This window comes from Corvus cornix, chromosome 1A (genome assembly GCF_000738735.6).
Source record: "Corvus cornix cornix isolate S_Up_H32 chromosome 1A, ASM73873v5, whole genome shotgun sequence".
In the NCBI taxonomy this organism is placed as follows: Eukaryota; Metazoa; Chordata; class Aves; order Passeriformes; family Corvidae; genus Corvus; species Corvus cornix.
In genome coordinates, this window is record NC_047057.1 from 5,631,344 (window position 1) to 5,652,308 (window position 20,965).

The 20,965-nt window shown below is 40.6% G+C and overlaps 2 protein-coding genes across 3 annotated transcripts in view; one reads left to right on the forward strand and one right to left on the reverse strand.

Moving 5' to 3' along the window:
- Positions 1-1,175: 1,175 nt before the first annotated feature.
- On the reverse strand, positions 1,176-13,134 carry NUDT5 (nudix hydrolase 5). Of its 2 annotated transcripts, none has more exons than XM_010407782.2 (10): positions 13,029-13,134; positions 8,415-8,503; positions 6,314-6,381; positions 5,458-5,510; positions 4,706-4,813; positions 4,054-4,149; positions 2,965-3,066; positions 2,553-2,561; positions 1,784-1,837; positions 1,176-1,518 (listed from the first exon to the last, which is right to left on the reverse strand). In XM_010407782.2, the coding sequence occupies exons 2-10, from the start codon at positions 8,475-8,477 to the stop codon at positions 1,409-1,411; spliced, it is 663 nt and encodes a 220-aa protein (XP_010406084.1). In that variant the 5' UTR covers positions 8,478-8,503; positions 13,029-13,134; the 3' UTR covers positions 1,176-1,408. The 2 variants fall into 2 exon arrangements, with proteins under 2 accessions (XP_010406084.1, XP_010406085.1); XM_010407783.2 differs by having other exon boundaries at positions 13,009-13,133.
- Positions 13,135-13,177: 43 nt separating this feature from the next.
- The window catches only part of CDC123 (cell division cycle 123), a 32,958-nt gene continuing 25,170 nt past the window's right edge, over positions 13,178-20,965 (forward strand). Inside the window, exons 1-5 of the mRNA XM_010407781.4 lie at positions 13,178-13,355; positions 15,263-15,334; positions 17,200-17,254; positions 18,007-18,039; positions 20,414-20,509. Coding sequence (XP_010406083.2) covers positions 13,282-13,355; positions 15,263-15,334; positions 17,200-17,254; positions 18,007-18,039; positions 20,414-20,509 — 330 coding nt within the window. The 5' untranslated portion in view covers positions 13,178-13,281. The remainder of the gene's footprint in view (positions 13,356-15,262; positions 15,335-17,199; positions 17,255-18,006; positions 18,040-20,413; positions 20,510-20,965) is intronic.

Consider the following 20,965-nt stretch of genomic DNA (forward strand, 5'->3'; position numbering starts at 1 on the left):
ATGTCACATTTCTTCTGTCTTCTCTGACACTTAACTTGAAAGTAACTTCATGTTGTTTGTGAAGGTAAGAAAATCTTAAGCAGTTTTCTGTTTCAGAAAGTCTCCCTAATTATGCATGCTCATCCTGCTCTATTTCAGAGGCAAGACTGATTTTGACATGTGTTTATTAAAACTCTTGGATCCTGACCTTTCAGCAGTGGTGGCTGTTTACATAATTAGTAGCAGCCCACTGTGTGCAGATGCACTGAGGGTTTGTTTGGGATAAGATGGACCTAGAAGTGATTTGACCGAGTGAAGGTGCAGCCTGGGTACACGGATGTGTCCTCGGGAGAGGGAAAACTGCAAGGCTGTGCCCTCTTAGGGCACGTAAGTGACCTCGTACCTTCAGCAGGATCCCCTGGCTGGGCTTACACAGTTCTGGTTTGCATCAGTGGATGGTGTTGTCATAGTCATTATCTTAGGCCAAATAAAACAGTTGTCTCTTTCTGCATAGTTTAGTTAGGGCTGGGAGAAGCAAACAGTATCTGCATGTCTGAATCATAACAGGAAGTTCTTAAAATTGCTGTTTCAAACACTGAAGCCAGAGCATGCACACAGTGTTCTGTGTTGCTGTGCCTGCTCCTGTCACAGAAAATTACTACTTCATAGGATATTCTATGACTCTATGATTTTTGAGTTGGGAGGGACCCACAAGATACTCACTGAGTCCAACTCCTGGCCCTGTGCAGGACACCCCAAGAGTCACACCATTCACCTGAGAGCATTGTCCAAACACCTCTTGAACTCTGTCAGGCTCAGTGATGCGACCACTGCCCTGGGGAGCTGTTCCAGTGCCCAACCACCCTGCGGGTGAAGAATCTTTTCCTGATATCCAACCTAAACCTCCCCTGACACAACTTCAGGCTACTCCCACAGGTCCTATCACTGGTCACCAGACAGAAGAGATCTGCCAGCCCGTCTACTCCCCATCATGAGGAAGTTGCAGACCACCATGAGCTCTCCCCTCTCCAGGTGTTTGGAGTTGAGTGCTGTGTGAGTGAGAGAAACCTGTGCTTGTTCTGCCATCTGCGCTCCTTTGGAACCATGGTGGTAACAACACCAACCACAGTTAACTAAGCCTCTTTCTTATATATTGAATTGTAAGTGCAGAGAGGAGTCTAGTGAGAAACAAGCCATTCTGAAAATTAAACAGTATTTTTATTATGGATATTCTGTCAAGGCTTGATAGAGCAGTTAGAAGAAATGCTTTTTGTCAGTTACATAATTCCAAATAAAAAGATCAGAACCATTCCACAAATGCTTTTTTGTGCTCTACAAGTAAAGCAAAGGACCTTGATTACAAGAACAGTTGTACTTCTAAATCACCCAACTTGGGGCAGTTTTCAACTGAATTTCTCATTGTCCAGTTCTAGAACTTCATAAAAGGAACTTGGAGCGGTTTTTCTGCTGCACACTTCAGAGCCAATGCGTAAGTATAAACCCTGGCATCTACTGCCAGATGTTCCTCTGCTACTAGTTCTGAAAATAAAAGAAAAAAATTATGAGATGCTCTTAAGACCTCACCTTTACAGAAATGTAAGTCCTTGCTAAAATGAAGATAAGTAGTGTTCTAGACACTGCAAACACCTACTGCTATGACTCACTCTCATACCTGGCCAGGTCTCTCAAAGCTTTTTGCTTAACATACAGTATTCCAGGATGTGAAATACCACGAGGAGCCCTGAGAAGGAAAGGGATTCCTGAAGCTCAAGTTAGTGCATTTAATGTGTCAGAAAGCTCTTACCATCAATCCTTTGAAGCAGGTCGTTCTTTGGGAGTGAAACAACTTCCACAAATTCTAGGAGAGAAGAAAAAGATTTACATACGCTTAAATTAGTGAACAGTAGAGAAATTCACCTCTGTGTTCTGTTTCTTGCATTGTAGAAGGGGAAAGAAACTGATTTAATGCTCATCACCATCCAAAACTTGTAAGCCTTATCAAAAAAAAGTCAATTAAATGGGGGAAGGCAGTGACTGGGTTCCTTAAAACACATGTTTGGCAGAAAGAAGCTGGGAAATAGTTGAGAAAAAAGTAGCTGACAGCTACGAAGGATTAGAATCCTAAAAGCAGAAACCTCCCTTTTGAGAATGGAAAATACACTGTTGAAGGAGACTTTTGTTTGGCTTCTCTTGGAATGGATTGGAGATGCATTTCAAGACCAAACCATCTCAAAGGGTTTGTTCATGATGAATTAATGTTGGCCTACCCCTCCCCTGTCTCTCTGAATTATTTGTCTTTGGGGCTTGACCTATAGCTGTGGGGGGTTCATTAATTTGAATTTCCTGTAATACTGGTGCTATAGGTGCAATACTTGGAAAGATAATTGACGCAATCATGCCCCACAGGAATTTGCATCTAGGCCAAAGTCAACCTCAGGCACATTTGATTAGGGTCAAGAGATTACCCAAGCACAAATAAAAACCAGTTTTAACTGACTTTTGCTAAGTAAAACTTGCCATACGAAGATCACACTTGACCTTATTGTCAATGGGAACACAGTCACATTACATACCTCCATCATCTGCAAGTGAAAAAAGAAGTAAGAAGTTAAGGGATTGAAATACACTAGAATTTACAATTAAAAAGCATTTGATGGCTGACTGACTGTGATTGACACTAATTACTTCGGAGTGAAGCTACAACTGAGAGCAGTATCTAGGTTCACAAGTGCTTATGGCCCTCACTGAAATTTGGCACCAAAATGTTTTATTCTGAGTGTGCCACAGCTGACACTTCACATCTGGGCTTCTCCAGTGAATTCAGCAGAGACACACTCTGCTCATCTAGACTGCAGGGTATGATTGGAAGGATGTGCAGCATCCAAATCAGCTAGGCCAGAAGAGATGCAGTGGTGGGGTTAATTGTTTTAAACCCATTGTTTTGTTATCTTCTCAAAATTTTCAAATAAATGGTACAAAACTCACCAAGGTTTTGCTTAGGTCTCGTGTTCTCAGCCTCATCTCCATTAATGATGACACTCACTATGTGTGTGGTGCTGTTTGACACACCTGGGTCCAAGCACAGAGCTGCCAACAAGTACATTTGAGAGAGGAGAGGTTCATTTTCAAAGCAGGAGTCAGGCACCTTGACATTTTATCAAAAGCTTTCACAGAAATGTATCTGATACAATAGAAGAATGTATATTTGGCAGACATTCATGCTGTAAGAGTACCAAAAACTTTGTTTTCACATGTTCTTAGAAGTAATGTGTCTGTAACTGAGCTTTTTTACAGACCCCTGGTAACACTAGTCTTCAGCAGCCAAGTTTACTTTCTATTCCACAGACTCAAGATTTACTGTAAACTACCCCTTACAGACTTCCTCAGTCTGTTGGGGTCTAATTTTGCCATCACCTGTCTCCAGCCTCTCTCAATCCCCAGCATGCAGTTGTAACGAGTAGCTGAGAGACAAGTCTCAACTGCAATGACATTTCCTTGAAATCCCACCTAAGTTGCCTCACCTACCTTCTCAAGTTTGATTTATGATCCTCATTTTGCCTTCTTTATTGCCATTTTATCTTATGTTGGAAGCATGGCATTGGAACAACCATGTTCCAAAGGATCTCTGAATTTACTCCAATTACTCTCCTTTCTTCTTTCCAGCTGGAGAACCCAAGCACAGTCACCTCCCCACAGCTGACAGGAGGGTGACCTCTGCATCAGGCAGCTATTTTTTTCTAAGTTCACAGATGCTGTTTACAGAAGTCCAGCAATTTAGACCTTTACACTAAAATGCCAAATCACAGCTTGAATAATTGGGTTTTGTGTAAAGGACCTTAATTAATAGCATTTTCCTCCCTACAGACATCAAACTTTTACTTCAGACAGAAGTTCAGCAACTGACGCACATCAAGGACCGAAGTTTCACTTTTCCAGCCATGAGATGCTACCCTGCTAATCTGCATAGGCTTTGCTGCTTGGATTTTCCCTTTGGTTTAGAGCGTTTTAGACATTTAGAGTAGCCACCAAGACAGAATTAGCTTTGGTGGGAAAAAATAAATAAAAGCAAAAGACCTGGAGTACATTCAATGACTTCCCCTTTATAGCCAGTTTCTTCCTTCAGCTCTCGAAGTGCAGCACTTTCTGCTGACTCGTTTTCCTCAATAAGGCCTGGGAGATACATAATACACAAAAACAATTAAAAGCCTCTCACTTAACTGCAGTACCCATCCCAAGATCAATCAAGCTTTATGGAAGAGGGGAAACATCCTCACTACTCTGTCTTTACAGAGGGATAAATGTTAGGAAGGATTCCAGTCCCTGGATTCATTATGCTGCTGCCCATATCCTTAACTGATTATCTACACATATTTGCCTTCCCCAAAAATGGCATTAATATTCTCATGAGGGAAAGAAGCCAAATGCTTTGACTCTTAGAGAAAGGAGAAGTGGAGGGAATTTTCTCCAATCTGCTAAAACAAGCTTATTTTGTTTTTTTTCCTTATCAAATATTTCTATTTTGGAATAGCACATGGAGCTCAGCATGGTTTTCCAGCTAGAGCTTCATTAAGATCACAGAACCAACTAGGTTGGAGAAGACCTTGGAGATCATCAAGTCTAACCTATAAAATACATATAACCTATAAAACATATAAAGATTGACACTCCAAGCACATTTAAACACACTGAACCATATGTGACTCATCCCAATGTTTCAGCCATGTACCTGCAGGAAATTCCAAGCAGTAGCCATTGATTGGGGGCCTGAACTGTTTCACCAGCACAATGCAGTCGTAGTGCAGGGTTCTCTGTAGCACTGCTATCACTGCTACACCTACAGCAGCGATGGGAGACACAAGGACATGGAATGTGAGTGTAGCAGAAAGTGAGATTTTAGTACGAGATCTGGAAAGGAACCCACACACTGCTACTCTGAGCAATGTTTAGATGCCTGCTCCAGAATCCTGAATGATGAATTTAAGCTCTTTATACCATGCATGGTGAGAGATCTTCAAAGCTCCCCACATGTGAGAGGCACACATACCAAGGAAGACTGAGCCTCAGGCAAGGGCTCTCCTGCCTGCAGAAACTGTTTGGAAGGCTCTGTAGGGAACTCTCTACTATATTCCTTCCATGTGTAAATCATGTCCCAAAGAGCCCCTTGACCCCTAACAGGAGACCCAATCACCAGTTTGTGAGCTACTCCATGTCAGGGTACCCATGATATCTTTGGAAGTGCTCCATCATTTTAAAGTGAACACAATGATCTTGGGAAAGCACTCCCACCAGTAAGGTTCTGGTTCTTCAGCACTTACGCTAGCATTTCATTAGCTCAGGGGTATAGCCAGCTCTGCCAAGCTACCTGTTCTACAGCCTCATTCATTCAGGAACAGACCAGCTCTAAATCTGAACTGTCAGCTTATCAGAAGCACTTTTACAGGGCAAAAATGCAAACAAAAAAAGCCACCAGTGTCTTACCATCAGCTGTAACTCCTTTTTTGTTGCCAGTACGCTTTACAGTTTCCCAAGTTCTGTTTAAACAGAGAAAAGAACAAATGAATACCTAAATCATCTTCTACCCTTGCTACTTTCATTAAAAGCAAAAGGTACCATCACACAGTGAGGTCTTGTAAGAAGCAACCAGCCTTAGGCAGGCCCTGTCATACACTGGCACTATAAAATGTATGTAGCATAATTTTCTTTTGCCTACTTAAGGAAGGAGAGAGGAAATAGTTAATTTTAGTTACACAAAAGATCCAATCTTGCTAATTGTAAGAGGATACTTTGCTGATGAACTGGGAGACACTAGAGAAAACAATCAGTACAGAATCTAACACATTAAGGGGAGGGAACTAAAGCCGTGTACATAATCCTACATAAACACAGCAAAACTAAAGAGTACAAAAGAATTGGACAGAAATAATAACACACAAGAGGACATTAATTTGTCAATAATATGCAAGGTCCAGCACCACCAACAGGGAAAAAAGAACCCTTAATGAAGAACCAGAAAAGCCACAGGATGGACTCTCTGATTGTCACAGAGTAGTTGCACAGCTAGAACTTCCTTCTGTGTAGCATCTTTCCAAAGAACTGGAAATGCAAGACAATCCAGGGTCCAACATGCCCAGGAGGATTTAGGAGCCAAATTCAATCCAAATGCTTGCACATCTGCTGGAGTAAATTTCTTTCCCCTGAACAGCAGGAACTCCAAAGGAACCTCACAATGAATAACTCTCATCTTGTGTGGAGTGATGGGTTTGTAATGCTCATGTTCTCTAGCCTGGGGCCAGTCTGTACAATTGGGAATCTGGAACACCAGACAGGCAATTACCTGGTTTTCCCAAAGGGATCCGTATAAGTTGTTTCTGCAAGCTTCAACCATTGTCTTTCTACGATTACCTAAAATAAAGAACTCTTTGTTAAATACATTATAAAATTAATCCAAAGATTTGGGAGAAAGAACACAACTATTTTTAGATCCTTTTGAAGACAAAATTTCAGCATCACAACACACCCAAGAATGTGCAACAGCATTCCTGTTGCTAATACAGAAAAAAAATTTACTCTAAATTCTTGAATATGAATAAAAAATAACCCCAAGACAGTAACTTTTCTTAACATGAGTTTAATAACCAAGTTTTGATGAATTCAGTGGGATTTTACGTACTGGAACATCTTCATTTTCTAAGTAGGATTTTGCAAGGGTAATACATCAGCTCCATAAGGGTCTCTGGGCTGCACAGACTTTAACTGCACTGGTGCCCACGAGTGCCCCATCAGCAGAGAGCACAGCCCAAAGGCTGAGCATGCAAGACTGAAAACCAAACTACCCTGAAACTTTTCCTGTCCTGCCCTCAGACTGTGGCCTCGTGTAACTGCTGTTTTCTGCAGCTGTGAGAGTGATACATACCTGCCCCTTCAGGATTCTGAGAGCTGCTGAGAGAGCGCTTGGCATTAACACTATGGCCAAATCTCTTTTCTGAGCTAAATGAGTTTATATTCCCTATGATGTTTCCTCATCTTTTACGTAATTAATTTAAAAGAGAAAAATCCCTAGATATTAGCCCTGCAGTTTGCTTCTTTTATTGTAACTTGTTTTAAAATGAGTTATTTTTATTATTACTTTGATGGGTAAAGAATATCTGCTCACAACAGTCTGAATATGCCTTCCCAGAAAAAGGAAGAATCAAGTAAGATCAGCTCCCACTTTTCATGGAAAGTATTCCAGCATCAGACCACACAGTTACTGCAGTTACAGAACCACTTCTGATATAAGAGCCACTGGCAGAGAGAGGGTAAACACTTCTCTGTATTAAGCCCACAAAATGATTGAAAAAAATAAATAGCTTCATATATGCAAGATCTAATTATAAACTTCCAGTGATACCAAAGAGTACATTGTTTTAAAAGAGGATAACTAAGAAACATTACAAAAAAACCCGAACCAACAACAAACCAAACAAACCCATAAAAAACTCAAGCAAAACCAAGAAAAAAATAGGATAAAATGAAAATGCTGATGCAAAAACCCGTGCTCTTAATAGAAAACCCAAAAAATTTACAAAAATTAAATCCTTCATGCTTGTGAAATATTCATATTTAAAAAATGTCCACGAGAAAAGATATAATCCAAACAAATCTCTTCTTTCCTTGTGCCTTGAAACTGGAAGAAATTACAAGACTGTGTTCACTCCATGAAGAACAAATAAAAGAAACCACATTTGTGTTATAACAAGAGGGGCACACTGCCAAACCTGCCTCAACACCAAAGATTAACTACTAAGAATTCACTTAAAAGGGAACAGAAACAAATATAGGCAGTGTAGGGTGAAAGTGCTTCTAGTAAGAATGAAGTACCTCCAGAATCCTTCCTTAGGACTGATATTATTCTTACTACTTCCTTACTGATGTCTTTGAAACGGCGATTATCTAAATTCAAATCCTTCCAGGAAACATAAAAGGTGGTACAATCCTAAATGTTAAAGCAACCCTTAGTGGTTTACCATCTTAAAGAAACAGAAAGCTGTTTGAAATAGAAAACTGTTGCTGAGTTTCATAACCCACCAATTTGTAAAGTCTCTCAGAGATACCAGCATTATTTCTGAACATTGAAAAACCTCCTGAACAGACAATACAAGAAACAGATGCAAAATCCGAAAAAAGAAAAGCAGCTTAAAATAATTTTATACTAAAATAATTCATAATAATCTTAATAATAAGATTTCTCTCTCCTCATTGACAACCTGTATAGTTATTTCAATAAAGAGGAACGTCACATCTTTTAAACTCTCTGACAATCAGGAAGAAGTGCTCTGTCTGTTGAGTAGGTTTTTATGAACATACAGCCTCTACAGCATTTTGTACTCTGCACCCACAAACTCACAATAATTGTTACTTAACAACAAAACATGTCAAACCCAAGCATGCTGTACCTCTTCCTTAAGGACGAATTGTTTAGCTGTTTTTGTAACTTCTGTGGGTGTCTCGGCTGCCATTTTCAGGAATGTTAGGCTTTCCCCTCCTGTGCAAAGTCCAGATATATATGAAACACAATCAATATTTGCTTTCAGTGTAAAGTTAAAAGGTTCATTTCTGCACTGTAAATTAACAAATATAGCTTGCTGGAGAAAGTCAGGGGCTTGTGATGGCAAGTTCAATTCATGTTTTCAGCTCCACCCAATGATTTCAGAGTCAAATAATTCAAAGGAGAAATGTAAATTTGGGTCAAATCCCTGACTTGCATGGTTTTAATAGTCCTATCAGCTATCAAGTAGCTGTGCTGGCTGAAGACACTTTTCTTAACAGAAAATTCAAGTATCAAACACACATACAGACAATTCATCCATTTCAGTCAAATTGTTTCATTCTGATCTGGGTGAAATGCTCTGTCAACAGTGTCTGGACAACAGGACTATGCACTCCACTGTGAAAGTGGGAAAAAAACCTTATACTAAGAGAACTTCAGTGGTAAAAACTATCTGCTATTAAGAATCACAACTAGAACCTACCTCCACCTTACATCACAAATAAACACATAAATGACTCAGTCCTTCCACTAAAAAACAAGGTCAAAAAACTACACGTGTGTTCCAAGTCTATGCAGCATGTGGGGCTGGTGTGACCACAGCGTATCAGTCTCTTACTGGGAATGATGCGCCCAATACCATGCAAAAGGCAGCATTTTCAGTAAAATATCCCCAAAGCAAGGCTCTGCACCTGCAGCCCAGTGCCTCAGCCTGCATCTCCAGGAAAGTGAGATTATCCACTCCCTCCATCCAGTTCCAGCCTAAAGGCACAGCAGGCAGCAGAAAAAAAAAATGTATTAGAGACTGACCCTGTGTCACTGCGGAACTACGGGGCACTTTCAGCACAGAAACTTATACCAGGGAAATCATCTCCAATATTAACTTAATCCTGAAGTCCTGAAAATCACCATGAATCATAAGCAAAAGCCAATGAAAAGAAACAAACCAGTTTAAACACCAGGAGAGATGAGATAATATTAAAGATCTCGATCATCCATAGCATTGATGGTCATAAACTTTCCATAAAATCAAAAGGAATCTTTCCATGACCTCAACTATGGATCAATCAGGCTCTCTGTGGTCTCTAGCAATGAACAGTACCACAGTGTGTGAAGACATTCTCTGTCAAGCCCAATTTTAGCACTTTCATTTTTTACTTCATCTCTATCCTTTTACGGTAGCATCTGCTGCACATTTGTGAAACACGAAAGAGCAACAATCAGCTTTCATACACACTGGATTGACATTTATTTCCACCAAGTAGTTAAAAGGAACAGGTAGGCTGATATATTTCTGTTTATTAGCAGGAGTAAAACTAAAGTACATGAAACCATTTCCTCCGTCTGTACACAGGGCAGGCTCTTTCTTGAGTGTTTTTGGACGAAGTAGATCATAGAGGTCAAACGTGCAGATCGGTTTTATGTAACATAAGTCTTGAAAAGAAACCCTGACCTGTGAAACCACAGTCCATTCCTTCAAAAATATGTTCTATAATATTCTCTTAAAGCAATGAAGGTCCTTTTCAAAACTACATAGGTTTATTATCTACCTTACAGCTATTTGTACGAAAAACTGCTCAGGAACCTCACTTGCTTATGTTCCAGTTTCTATCCCACTTCAGTTCAGTTAGCTGTTCCAATGTTTGGAACTCCCTTCTCTTAGGATTGAAGAGTTTTATCTGGACAATGGCCATGGTCTCATGCTGTGACTCTCAAGTACAAGATCAAGCTTTCCACCAAACATGCAAAAGAAGCACAGCCCAGGAGAAACAGACACAGGAGGCTCTGTGTGATGTCTTTAAAAACATTAAAACCTTGAATACCCAGCTACAACAAATTCACCTCCTACATTAGGAAAGAATTATAGCCTTTTGCATCGTCAATATAAATATATCAAAGGAGTAGAGAGCAAACCACAGCCTTGTTGAAGTTTTTTTGGATTGGGCTAAATCTTCTTCTTTTACTCTCCCCTCACAGGAAATCCTGTTCCATTGATCACACTAATCCTTCTGCACAACTATCAGTGTATCTTTCTCAAATGTGGACTACCACAGTTGTACCACGAAAAAAACACACTAGAACCGCATCTCATGGCAGAAGCTATTTTCACCACACCTTGCTCTCTTCTGAGAAATTGAGGGGTAACTTACTACTTAAAATAACGAAAAAAATATACAGTTTCAGTGGTTTGAATTATCACTAAAACCTAAAATGGGAGAACACCTCAAAGAGAGGGGAACACTGATCTAGCCCGGCTTCTGTAGTTTGGATCTCCTCCACAAGTGGGTGCAGTAACTCTACGTATAGTGACATTTTTTAAAGTTCCACCAAAACAGCATCTTTGCCCAGATTTAGGTGGCTGTATAAAAGTGAGAATTTCTGCTGTTAGAAAGCTGAAATACCATTTGGTTAAATGAAGACTGCAATTCTGGCATCTCACGTTAGTCATGCTGTCAAGGATGGCAACATCTTTTGTTCATAAACAAAATTAGCTGCAACTGAAAATTAAATTTAACACTAAAATGTTAGGTTTCTAAAGGCCTATTTAGCTTTCAGAACATGCCGTGTCTTCCAGCCCTCTAACAGGAAGGTTCTTCTATCTCATAAAATTCCCTCTGCATATAAATATGAGTTCATTTGAGTTAAAAATTCAATGCAGCTGATACAGCAGCCTGGGAACCCGGCTACCTGACTTAGAATTACATGAGCTCTTAAGAACAGACATTTTTAATAGTTATAAATACAATCTTAAGAATATGTCAAAGTCCCCACATTTATCAGCTGCCTTAACACAAATCAACAGCACTCAAACTATCAATTATGGGGAAAAATAAATGTTTTCTACTTTGAGAGTTTTTGTGCCCAGTATTACAGGGTGCTGCTGGCAAATGATGCTACTTCTTCCATTTATTTCATACTGGGGTCAAATTCTGTCCTGAAAAAGCCATGCCATTTATGAAACATGTAACTTTATTCCCATTGTTTATTCCTTTATTGAGTGGCTTCCTTTCAAGGCAGCACCCAGCCATTCTATAGTTTCCAAATTATCCTTCACAGGAGTTAAAATTTTAAGCCAACTGAGGTCTGTGAATCAGCTCAAGAGAGAAGCCAAGATATCCGAACTATACTTTCATATTAATACTTAGATAAATCGATTAGCTTTTCTAAATCACTTTTCAGAAGAAATTCTCTGATCCAAACACACATTCCAGCTGACAGCAAACAGATTCAATGGAAGCTCAGCAACAGGGTCTCATGGCAAGCCCACGGTCAAACAAAATACAGGTTTTCTCATAAAGAATGTGCAAAAGAGACACTAGCAACATTTTAAGCACGATTTAACCAACAGCACTCTGAGAAAGGTACACTGAAGATAAAAATCATTAAAACTCCTAAGGCACTTTAAACTTGTTACTTGCACTTTAGTGCTATGATTCTAGAAACAATATCAATTACTTAGCAATTAAGTTGATGGGAGGAAGAAAAGTAAGTGGAAAACGTTTCATTTTTATCATGGTATTTAGAAGCATGGATGACGCACCGAGTGCCAAATAAAATATAAACAAATAACTGCAGAGCAAACAACAACAAGGATTATCTCGCATAACCAGAAGAGGGTTAGAGGCAGCTCCATGTTGTTATCAAACTTCCCAACAGCTGAGGTGTTACAAGGCTGGAGGAGACATCCCCAAACTGCAGATATGAGAGTACACAAGGAAACATCGTATGGAAACACCACCATGCAAGGGACACGCAGCCACAGACACAACAGCTGAACCACGGGGCTTAAAAAAACCCTCACGCTACTCTGTTAATGCTTGACTTGGGACTACACAAAATGAAATAGTGGTTGATGAAAAACTTAAGCTGACAATGTGCGCTCACAGCCCAGAAAGCCAAAGGGGTCCTGGGCTGCATCCAAAGATTGTGCCCCTCTCCCCTGCCCCTGTGAGAGCCCACCTGGAGCACTCTGCGCGGTTCCGTGTCCCAACATAACAAGGACATGGAACTGCTGGAGCAAGTCCAGAGGAGGCCACCAAGTTGATAAGGGGACTGGAGCACCTCCCCTACAAAGACAGGCTGAGAAAATTGGAGAAGGTTGCATGGACACCTCCGAGCACCTTCCAGTAAATGAAGGGGCTACAGGGAAGCTGTAGAGGGACTGTTCATCAGAACTGTAGTGATAGAACAAGGAGTAATGGGTCAAATTGAAAAGAGGAGAAATTTAGGTTAGATATTAGGAAGAAATTCTTTACTGTGAGGGTGGTGAGACACGAGAACGGGTTGCCCAGGGAGCTGTGGATGCCCCAACCCTGGCAGCGTTCAAAGCCAGGCTGGATAAAGCCGTGAGCGACCTGGTCTCGTGGGAGGTGCCCCTGCCCATGGCAGGGGGTGATTGAAACTGGATGATCTCTAAGGTCCCTTCCAACCCCTTAACATTCTGTGAGTCTATGAAACAGCTCCATGCAGGAAACACGCAGGCACAGGGAAGACAGCAGAACCTGAAAGGATAACACGTTACTCAGTTATTCCTTGGCTCGGGGCGGGGCAGGGCAGAGCAGAGCGAAGGCAGCGCTGCCGGAGGCTCCGGGACGCTGCCGCCGAGCGGGTCCGGCACCCGGCAGCGCTGAGGCGGCGGGGGCGGAGCGGGCCGGGGGCGGGGCCGAGCCCTGTGCGCCGCCGATGGCGCCGGGCAGCGCCCGGAGCTGCGCGGGAGGTTCCGGGCGGAGCGGGAGCTTCCGGGAGCGGCCGGGTTGAGGAGGAGGAAGAGGAGGATGAAGAAAGAGCAGGTGGCGCACTGCCAGTTCTCCGTGTGGTACCCGCTCTTCAAGGCCGTCACCATCCGCAGGTGAGCGCGGCGAGGTGCGCCGGGGGCTGTGAGAGGCGGTGCGGGCCGTAGGGGTCCGGTGTGGGGTGAGGGTGGGGAGGAGTGTGGGGCCGGGGGGGAGGACTGTGGGGCGCCGGAGGTGGTCCTGCCCCTCCACTCCGCCCTGGTGAGGCTCATCTGGAGTGCTGCCTCCGGTTCTCAGAGCAGGAGGGACATGGAGCTCCCGGAGCAGGTCCAGTGCAGGGCTACGTGGATGATTAAGGGACTGCAAAAGCTGAGGGAACTGGGCCTGTTCAGCCTCGGGAATGAAGGAATGGTTTGGGTTCGGAGGGATCTTAAAAATTATCTGGTTCCAGTCTGCTGCCACGGGCAGAGACACCTTCCTCTAGACCAGGTTGTTCAGAGCCCTGTCCAACCTGGCCTTGAACACTTCCAGGGATGGGGCAGCCACAGCTTCTCTAGGCAACCTGTGCCAGGGCCTCACCACCCTCACTGGAAAGATTTTCTTCCTAATATCTATCTAAACCGACTCTCTCACAATTTGAACCCATTGCCCTGTATGCTGTCACTACAAGCTCTTGTCAATAGTCTTGCTCCATCTTTCCTGTAAGTTCCCTTCAGGTACTGGAAGGAGAAAGAGATCACTGAGAGGGAAGTTCATTAATGCATATAAATATCTAAAGAGGGAGTGCCAAAGGGTGGACTAGGCTCTGTTTGGTGGCACCCAGCAATAGAAGGCAAGGGGAAGAAACTGATGCACAAGAAGTTCCACCTGAACATGAGGAAGAACTTCTGTCTTGTGCAGTGACCAAGCAGTGAAACTGATTGTCCAGAGAGGATGTGGAGTCTCTGTCACTGGAGATATTCCAGAACTGTCTGGACACAGCCCTGTGCCATGTGCTCTGGGATGGCCCTGTGTGAGCAGGGAGGTTGGATCAGATGAGCCACTGTGGTCCCGATTCTATGGGGCTGGGCTGGGTTGGGTTGGAAATTCGCTTGTGGTGGGGCAGGGTTGGGTGAGATAGAGGTGACCTGTATGGGGCAGAGCTGGGGTGGAGGTGGTGAAGGATTGAGTGAGCCATCAGCTGCAGTCCCGGGAGCTGGGGTCTTGCCTCTACACTCTGATGGGGTGTTTTGGGAAGCCCTGGGGCAGGCCAGGTACCCCTGTGCTCCCTGCTCTCCTGGTGTGACTCCATGCTCAGCATTAGAAGATACCCACACTGTTCCTACTATCCACATCCTGCTATCCACACTGCTGTTCCTACTTGCTTACTTAAAAAACCTGACTGAATAGATCCAAACCAAGTGGCTGACTTGGTGTTTCTGTGTATTTCTGGAAGGCATAGAAAATTCTTCAGGTTCTAAGGTGCTGCTACAGGTCACGAGATAGTTACAAGAACTACCAGTAACTCAGGAAAGTCAGGACAGTTGCCCTGTTGGATCAAAAAGTGCTGACATCATGCTTTTAGTAATCAAAGCATTTGATCTTTTATGGTTTTTAGTGTTTAACACAGGCTTATTTTTGGTACATTTAGTGATAGTCCTGCATTTTTGGAACATTAAGATGGTATAGGCAAATTCTGGTTTGGATTTCAGAAGGGAAACCTTTAGTTTGAGCAACTTGTTGTCTCCTTCTCACAGGCTGCCCACAATTTACTTGGAATTTCTTAGAGCTTTGAAAGAGTGGGGTATTTTTGTGTATTTAGTCTAAAATTTTTGTCCTATACTACTCTGGAGGGAAAATGGGCATTGCTTTTTGGGTGTGGCATAAGATGGGAGAAACACTATGGAAGAACAGTTCTCTTAGAGGATAAAACATAGTGTTACTGAAGTATGTGCTATTAAAAACCCAAATGATTTTATTCAACTAGGTTTTTATTATAGCGAGTATTAATAAGGTATTAAAGAGATTTTCATTTTTCTTCCAGTGTCATACTTCCCCTGCCAGAGAATGTGAAAGAATATTTGCTGGATGATGGAACACTCGTGGTTTCTGGAAGGTAAGGCGTGTTTTGTCCTCAGCTTCCAAGTATTAATGATGTTTTATATTCACAGCACCATTTTGTATATATATATTGTATTGTGCATGATGAATTTTTGAGTTTGACCAGTGTGACTGCAGTAAACCTCATACTGTGTAAGCATGTGAATGGGCTGACTGTTGTTAGTGCAGTTTGATTTGCTGCTGCCTGAAGAATCCTAAAATCCATGAACTACAATTCATGCTAGACCATTTCATTTTTTCTATGCTTTTCCCTGTGGAGTGTACCAAGCTCTGGAATGCTCAGCTGCTGGTTTGTGTTAGGTCCAATTCACAGGCTTGACCTGTCCCATGCCAGTCCAGGGGTGAAGTGACGTTACCTGAGTTTAATTCTCAATAAAATAACCTATATACAAACTCAATAATTAGGAACATTTAATATAATCATTTGCATACGTGTAATCCATGCATATGACAAAGCTGAATGTCCCATATGTACACCCATGCCAGGATTTTGGATGGAGAAGAATGCGATGGATAGATAGCAGGAGCAGTTGGTAAGAACCCAGGCCTTGCTCTTTGTGTTCTGCTTGGGATCTCACTATGTGGTCTCCTTGTGAAATGGTTGCTGCATGCATCTTGTTAATGATGAAACTCAGAAATCAGTGATTCCATGATTCCCTAACTGGTAGTTTGCCCCTTGCAGAGCAACCAGTGAGGCTGTGAGTGAAAGGGAGCTTTTTCTGATTTATAAGATAGCAATTTATGTAAAAACTGAAGCTGTTTAAATGCCTTGTAAAGATGAAAGGGTTTATTTTTTAATTTAATTTTTAATTTCTATTATTTTCTTTCTAATTTCTTTCTAAATTCTTTTTCTTATTAAAGGGTATCCAGAAAATTAGAATTGTTTTTTAAACCATTTTGGATCAAAAGTAGTATTGTCACCTGCTTCTGCAGAATTGTGCAATTTATTTAGCAGCAGCTGTTTATTTTAATAAGCCTTCAGAAAAGCTGAATTTGAGGGTTTGACTTAACAGCTGTGTTCTACAATTTTGCTGTCTTCAATGGAGTAATGGACAGCTGTATGATTGACTTAAATTACATTTTTAAGATGTTTGCAGTTAAAATCCTTTTTAGAAACCATTTTTTTCTATGAGTTGAACTTTCTTAGCTAGAAGTGAATGTGATCTCCTTGCAGTCAAGGGCAAGATTGCTTCTAACCTTCAGTGCGCCCCTATCTGACTTCTAGATCTCAAAAACTGGATCGATGGTTTAATTGCTATGGAAGTGCATTGAGGGACTGCAGAGACTCAGCTCATCTAAGAATTGACTTTTGGCAGGGATGTACATTTGACCTTGCCCTGTTTGCTATGCTGTCCACTTTCCATAGGTTCTTCTTTTGTCTGTATGCTGAGTCTGAGGACATTTTCTTTTCAGAGCCAGAAATTCACAGGTCAACATTTGAAACTCAAGGTTTATGAATTTTTCTTGGAAAGGGAGTATGGAGGCAAAGCATAATCTAAATTGAACTTGTTGAAAAAAAAAAAGTTCAATTTGTGTTTATGTTAGACTACAGTGAAGTTGGAAAAGAATCATTAACTGGGTGTTGAAAAGCTTCAATTGCAGTGTTTTAGATCAAAAACTGATCTGCTAATTTGAAAGAAGCAAAGTGTTCAGGGTAGGACCTAGTCCTAATGCCAGGGTGTTTGGTCTTCAGTTTTCAGTACTAGCTTACTGATTTTTCTCTGCCAGGGTTTTGAAGTTTAATCTTCTTATGGAAACGTTTTGAGATCAACAGCTGGAAATGCTGTGGAAATATAATGGATATGGTCAAGTCAAACTCCAGTGCTTAATGATTTTTTTCCTGTTAATTTTTTGTTTCAGAGAAGATCCTCCAAGTCACGCTCAGGAGGGGAGTGATGATGCAGAGGAGATACAGGTCAGTGTAAAACGCAAATTAATGTCAAGTCTTTTAAGAAAAAATATGAATGTATAACCTTTTCTGCATTATTTATAGGTGTGAAGATTCCTTCATAGAAATCATTATCATGTGGTAGTTGCAATGAAAAATGTGGAAACATGATTATTTATGCTGTGACATCAGGGAAAGTTTAAAATGTTTCTGTGATCTTTCACGGAAGACTTTTTAATTTTTATTTCTTGAAAATTGCGTTTGTAATAATGAGTAGGGAATGTTGAAATTGAAAATTAGGAGTACATTTGGAATAGTTACTTCAAGAAACAGTGAAAGTTTCTGAGGGCAAAATAACTCAGAAGGCCATTCTAGAAGAAAACCACTGAAAAATGTTGTAAGTACAACGTGACAGAAGGTACAACAAGGAGATGAAAAAGAAATAGAAGTGAAACTAATGGATCATGGATCTAATGATGGAAGTGCTAGAGCTGGAGACAAGCTCTAGATAGGGAAGACTGAGTTCTGAAATGTCTATCTTCCTGATATAAATCACAATTGAAATATACAGGTATCTTTTTATCAATACTTTAGAGTAGAACTGCTGAATATACAGTATTTTCCCTGTCTTACTTTACAGCCAAAATAATTGCAGGATGGTGATGTGCTGTCTGGGGCAATGATTTCATCTACATATTGCATGAATTATGATGTTCTCATAAATTGTAAAGGATGTCTCAGGAAACTGGTAACCTTTGATTTGTTCTTATTTTTAACAGTGGTCAGATGATGAAAACACTGCAACACTTAAGGTAAGGTCCTGTAAAAGCCCGATGTGGGTTTGTCAGCAGTTTCCTTTCTTCAGCCTTGTGATACAAACTTATTGCTGGTTAGAGATACCTCTTGCTGTATTTAACATTTTTCAGACTATTTTAGATGGATGGCAGTGTAGATGTCTGTAACGTCAAGAAAGTTTTGCTGGCTTAATTTTATTTAACTAAAAATAAAACACTTTTCTTCATCCCCAACAATCATACACACTTGTTAGACTGTAGGAAATGAACTGAAGTACAGCTCTAAATATAGCTGTCTTTCATTTTCACCACTTCGAGTATCTCCAAATTATTTAATCAGACTGGATGCAGAAGAAACTAAGCCCCTGCAGCTCAATCTTCACAGCTCTTCTCTTAATATGCCATTATTTCTTCCTAAGTACATCTCTTTCTGTAATTTTTTTTTCTTTTCCTGTGTTTATGGTCTCCTTGCACTGTGCCTGGCATGGAATGAGGGTCATAATGGATGCAAACCAGGCTTTCTTGATCTTTCTTGCATCTTTTTTTGAAATTTGCTGTTGCCATGTCACTGTCAGAGTTAAAATACTCGTGGTACTTGTCTGCCATTGATAGTGTGACTTCAGTCCTTTAGCTCCCTAATGTTCATCATGGTGTGGAATTGCTCATGTTGGATTAGGTGCCATATAATCACAACCCTGCTTTGAGTGTGCTTCTGCTAGCACAGAATTTATAGCCCAGAGTTTAATACATTTCAAATTTGTGCACACTGATTAATCTTCAGTTCAAATACTTAACCTTTGATAAACTATATTCCTTAAATTGTAAATTATTTAAAACAAGGATTTTAGGATCCATCTTATCGTTTGCAAAGTTCATGGTAATGATGCTAAAAAAATAATACCAGAGTTTTGAATCAGGTTCTGTTATAGTATGGAACACAATAAGGAATTACATAATTAAGAGGTATTTAACCTGTCAGAAGAACACAGGTCAAATGACTCTACTGTATCTAGGTCAGTCTACAGCTTTCTCATGAGGGAAGTAGAGGGGCAGAAAATCCTGTTTTTAAAATAACTTGCATTAATATTGATGGTTACAAAGTCAAGCATTCAAAATTCAGGAAATGATGGAGTCTAGCTTGTTTATGCAGTTTTAGAACTTTCCTCTTGTGTGTATATTTATCCCTTGTGTTAATCAAGTGACACGTTGGTAACATTTTCCCGAGGAGGCTTAGTATGTGCTGGTATTACATATATAGTAGGACTCCCGATTCCTGTCAAAACAAGAGGAGCTTGGATCAGAATGCAGTGGATGAAGAGTTTTACTTCTTGCAGGAACAGTTTCTAGAATTGACTGAATGTCTAAAAATAAAATAAGAGAAGTGTTTTTTTCAGTTTTCCAAGTGTAGTTTCCCATGGAGACTAGGTAATGTACAAAGGGAAGGTTCAGAATGTTTGAAGTTCAGTCTAGGTCATTGCACTAAAATGTGAGGTTTTTTCAAGTGTTTGCATCTGGGGAAGCTGCAGTGAGGAGATTCCAGAATGTATGAGGTTTTTTTATTCACTTGTTTGGCTGTGAGGGCTTTGTTGTTTAAGAAGCATCAATTAGCTTTAGCCTAGAAGTTACCTTTGAATTGAGTTTATAAATAGGCAGAAATAGTGTTCTTATATACTTCTTGCTATAAATACTGTTACATGAAAGATCTTTGACATATGCTTGAAATCCTTTTGTATTATTTTAAAGGTCAGCAACCTGTTTTTTATCTATAGCACCACATTCAGGGTAGAGTTTGGAGCAACCTGAAGAGCTGGGGTTTTTTTTACCTCAATCTTACATTTTCAATGTTCTTTACAAGGCAAGGTTTTCTAGTCCAACCTTTGCAGTGTGTCCTCTATTTGGAATTAATATATTGTTAAGCAGCTACTTTGAAGACCTAATTTAAGAGCTGATGGGTTAAAGTATTACTAACATTTTATAAAACTAGAGCTTAAAGGAAGAGCTGTTATTCAAATTGCCTATGAGATGCTTAATTCTAAAATTGCTCTTTAAAAGTTTAAATATTACTGGATCTTATTTGTATACAATAATCTACCACAAGGTATAAACCCATAGGTAAGGGTTTAAGGTTTGGTTATTTGACTTGTATTTTTTGCCAGCTGTTGCAGATTTCATTATGAATGTTACGAAGTTTTGGGTTTTCTCCTGAAGTTCATGGTACTTTCTAGTACCAGATTTGATGAAGTGATTTTATTATACACTATGTTTCTGGGGTTCATACTGATTTTGGACATATTTCTTCTGGAGTATGGATCTCTAGTAATATTTAGAAGATGGCTAAACTTCACTATTAAATGTATTGAAACTGATATTTTTGCTGTTGTTCTTCGTTCAGGCACCAGAATTTCCCGAGTTCGCAGCTAAAGTTCAAGAAGCAATAAGTTCCTTGGGTGGCAGTGTTTTTCCTAAACTCAACTGGAGTGCTCCAAGGGTAAGAATGCTGACTCCCAAGACCTGTAAGAGATGTTGTCATACAGAGTGGTTTGTGTTTGTTTTCTCTAAATGCATTGGAAGGAGGAAGAGACTAGTGCTTCTGATGAAGGAAGAAGTGATAGACAATATATCCGTGAAGTGGTGGATTCTTTAATCAACCATTTCACTGATATCTTGTCTATCACTAGACGGTCATGGTGCATGTTTGGGGAGGCTGATGCAAGGCAGCACTGGCTTTCTTGTCTCAAACCCTATATCCTGGTCACAGATGGTTGTGCGATGGTCAGGCTCTCTGTTTAGGATACTAGTTGAAAACTTTGCCTGGGATAAAGATGAAAAGCCCCACAATTTTTAAAAAAGCAATAAACTTGCCTCTAGTTATTTTTAGGTACTCTTAACTATACCATAAGGATGGGTGCACCCAAATATTGTTGTTTTGTGTTCTCAAGAGACA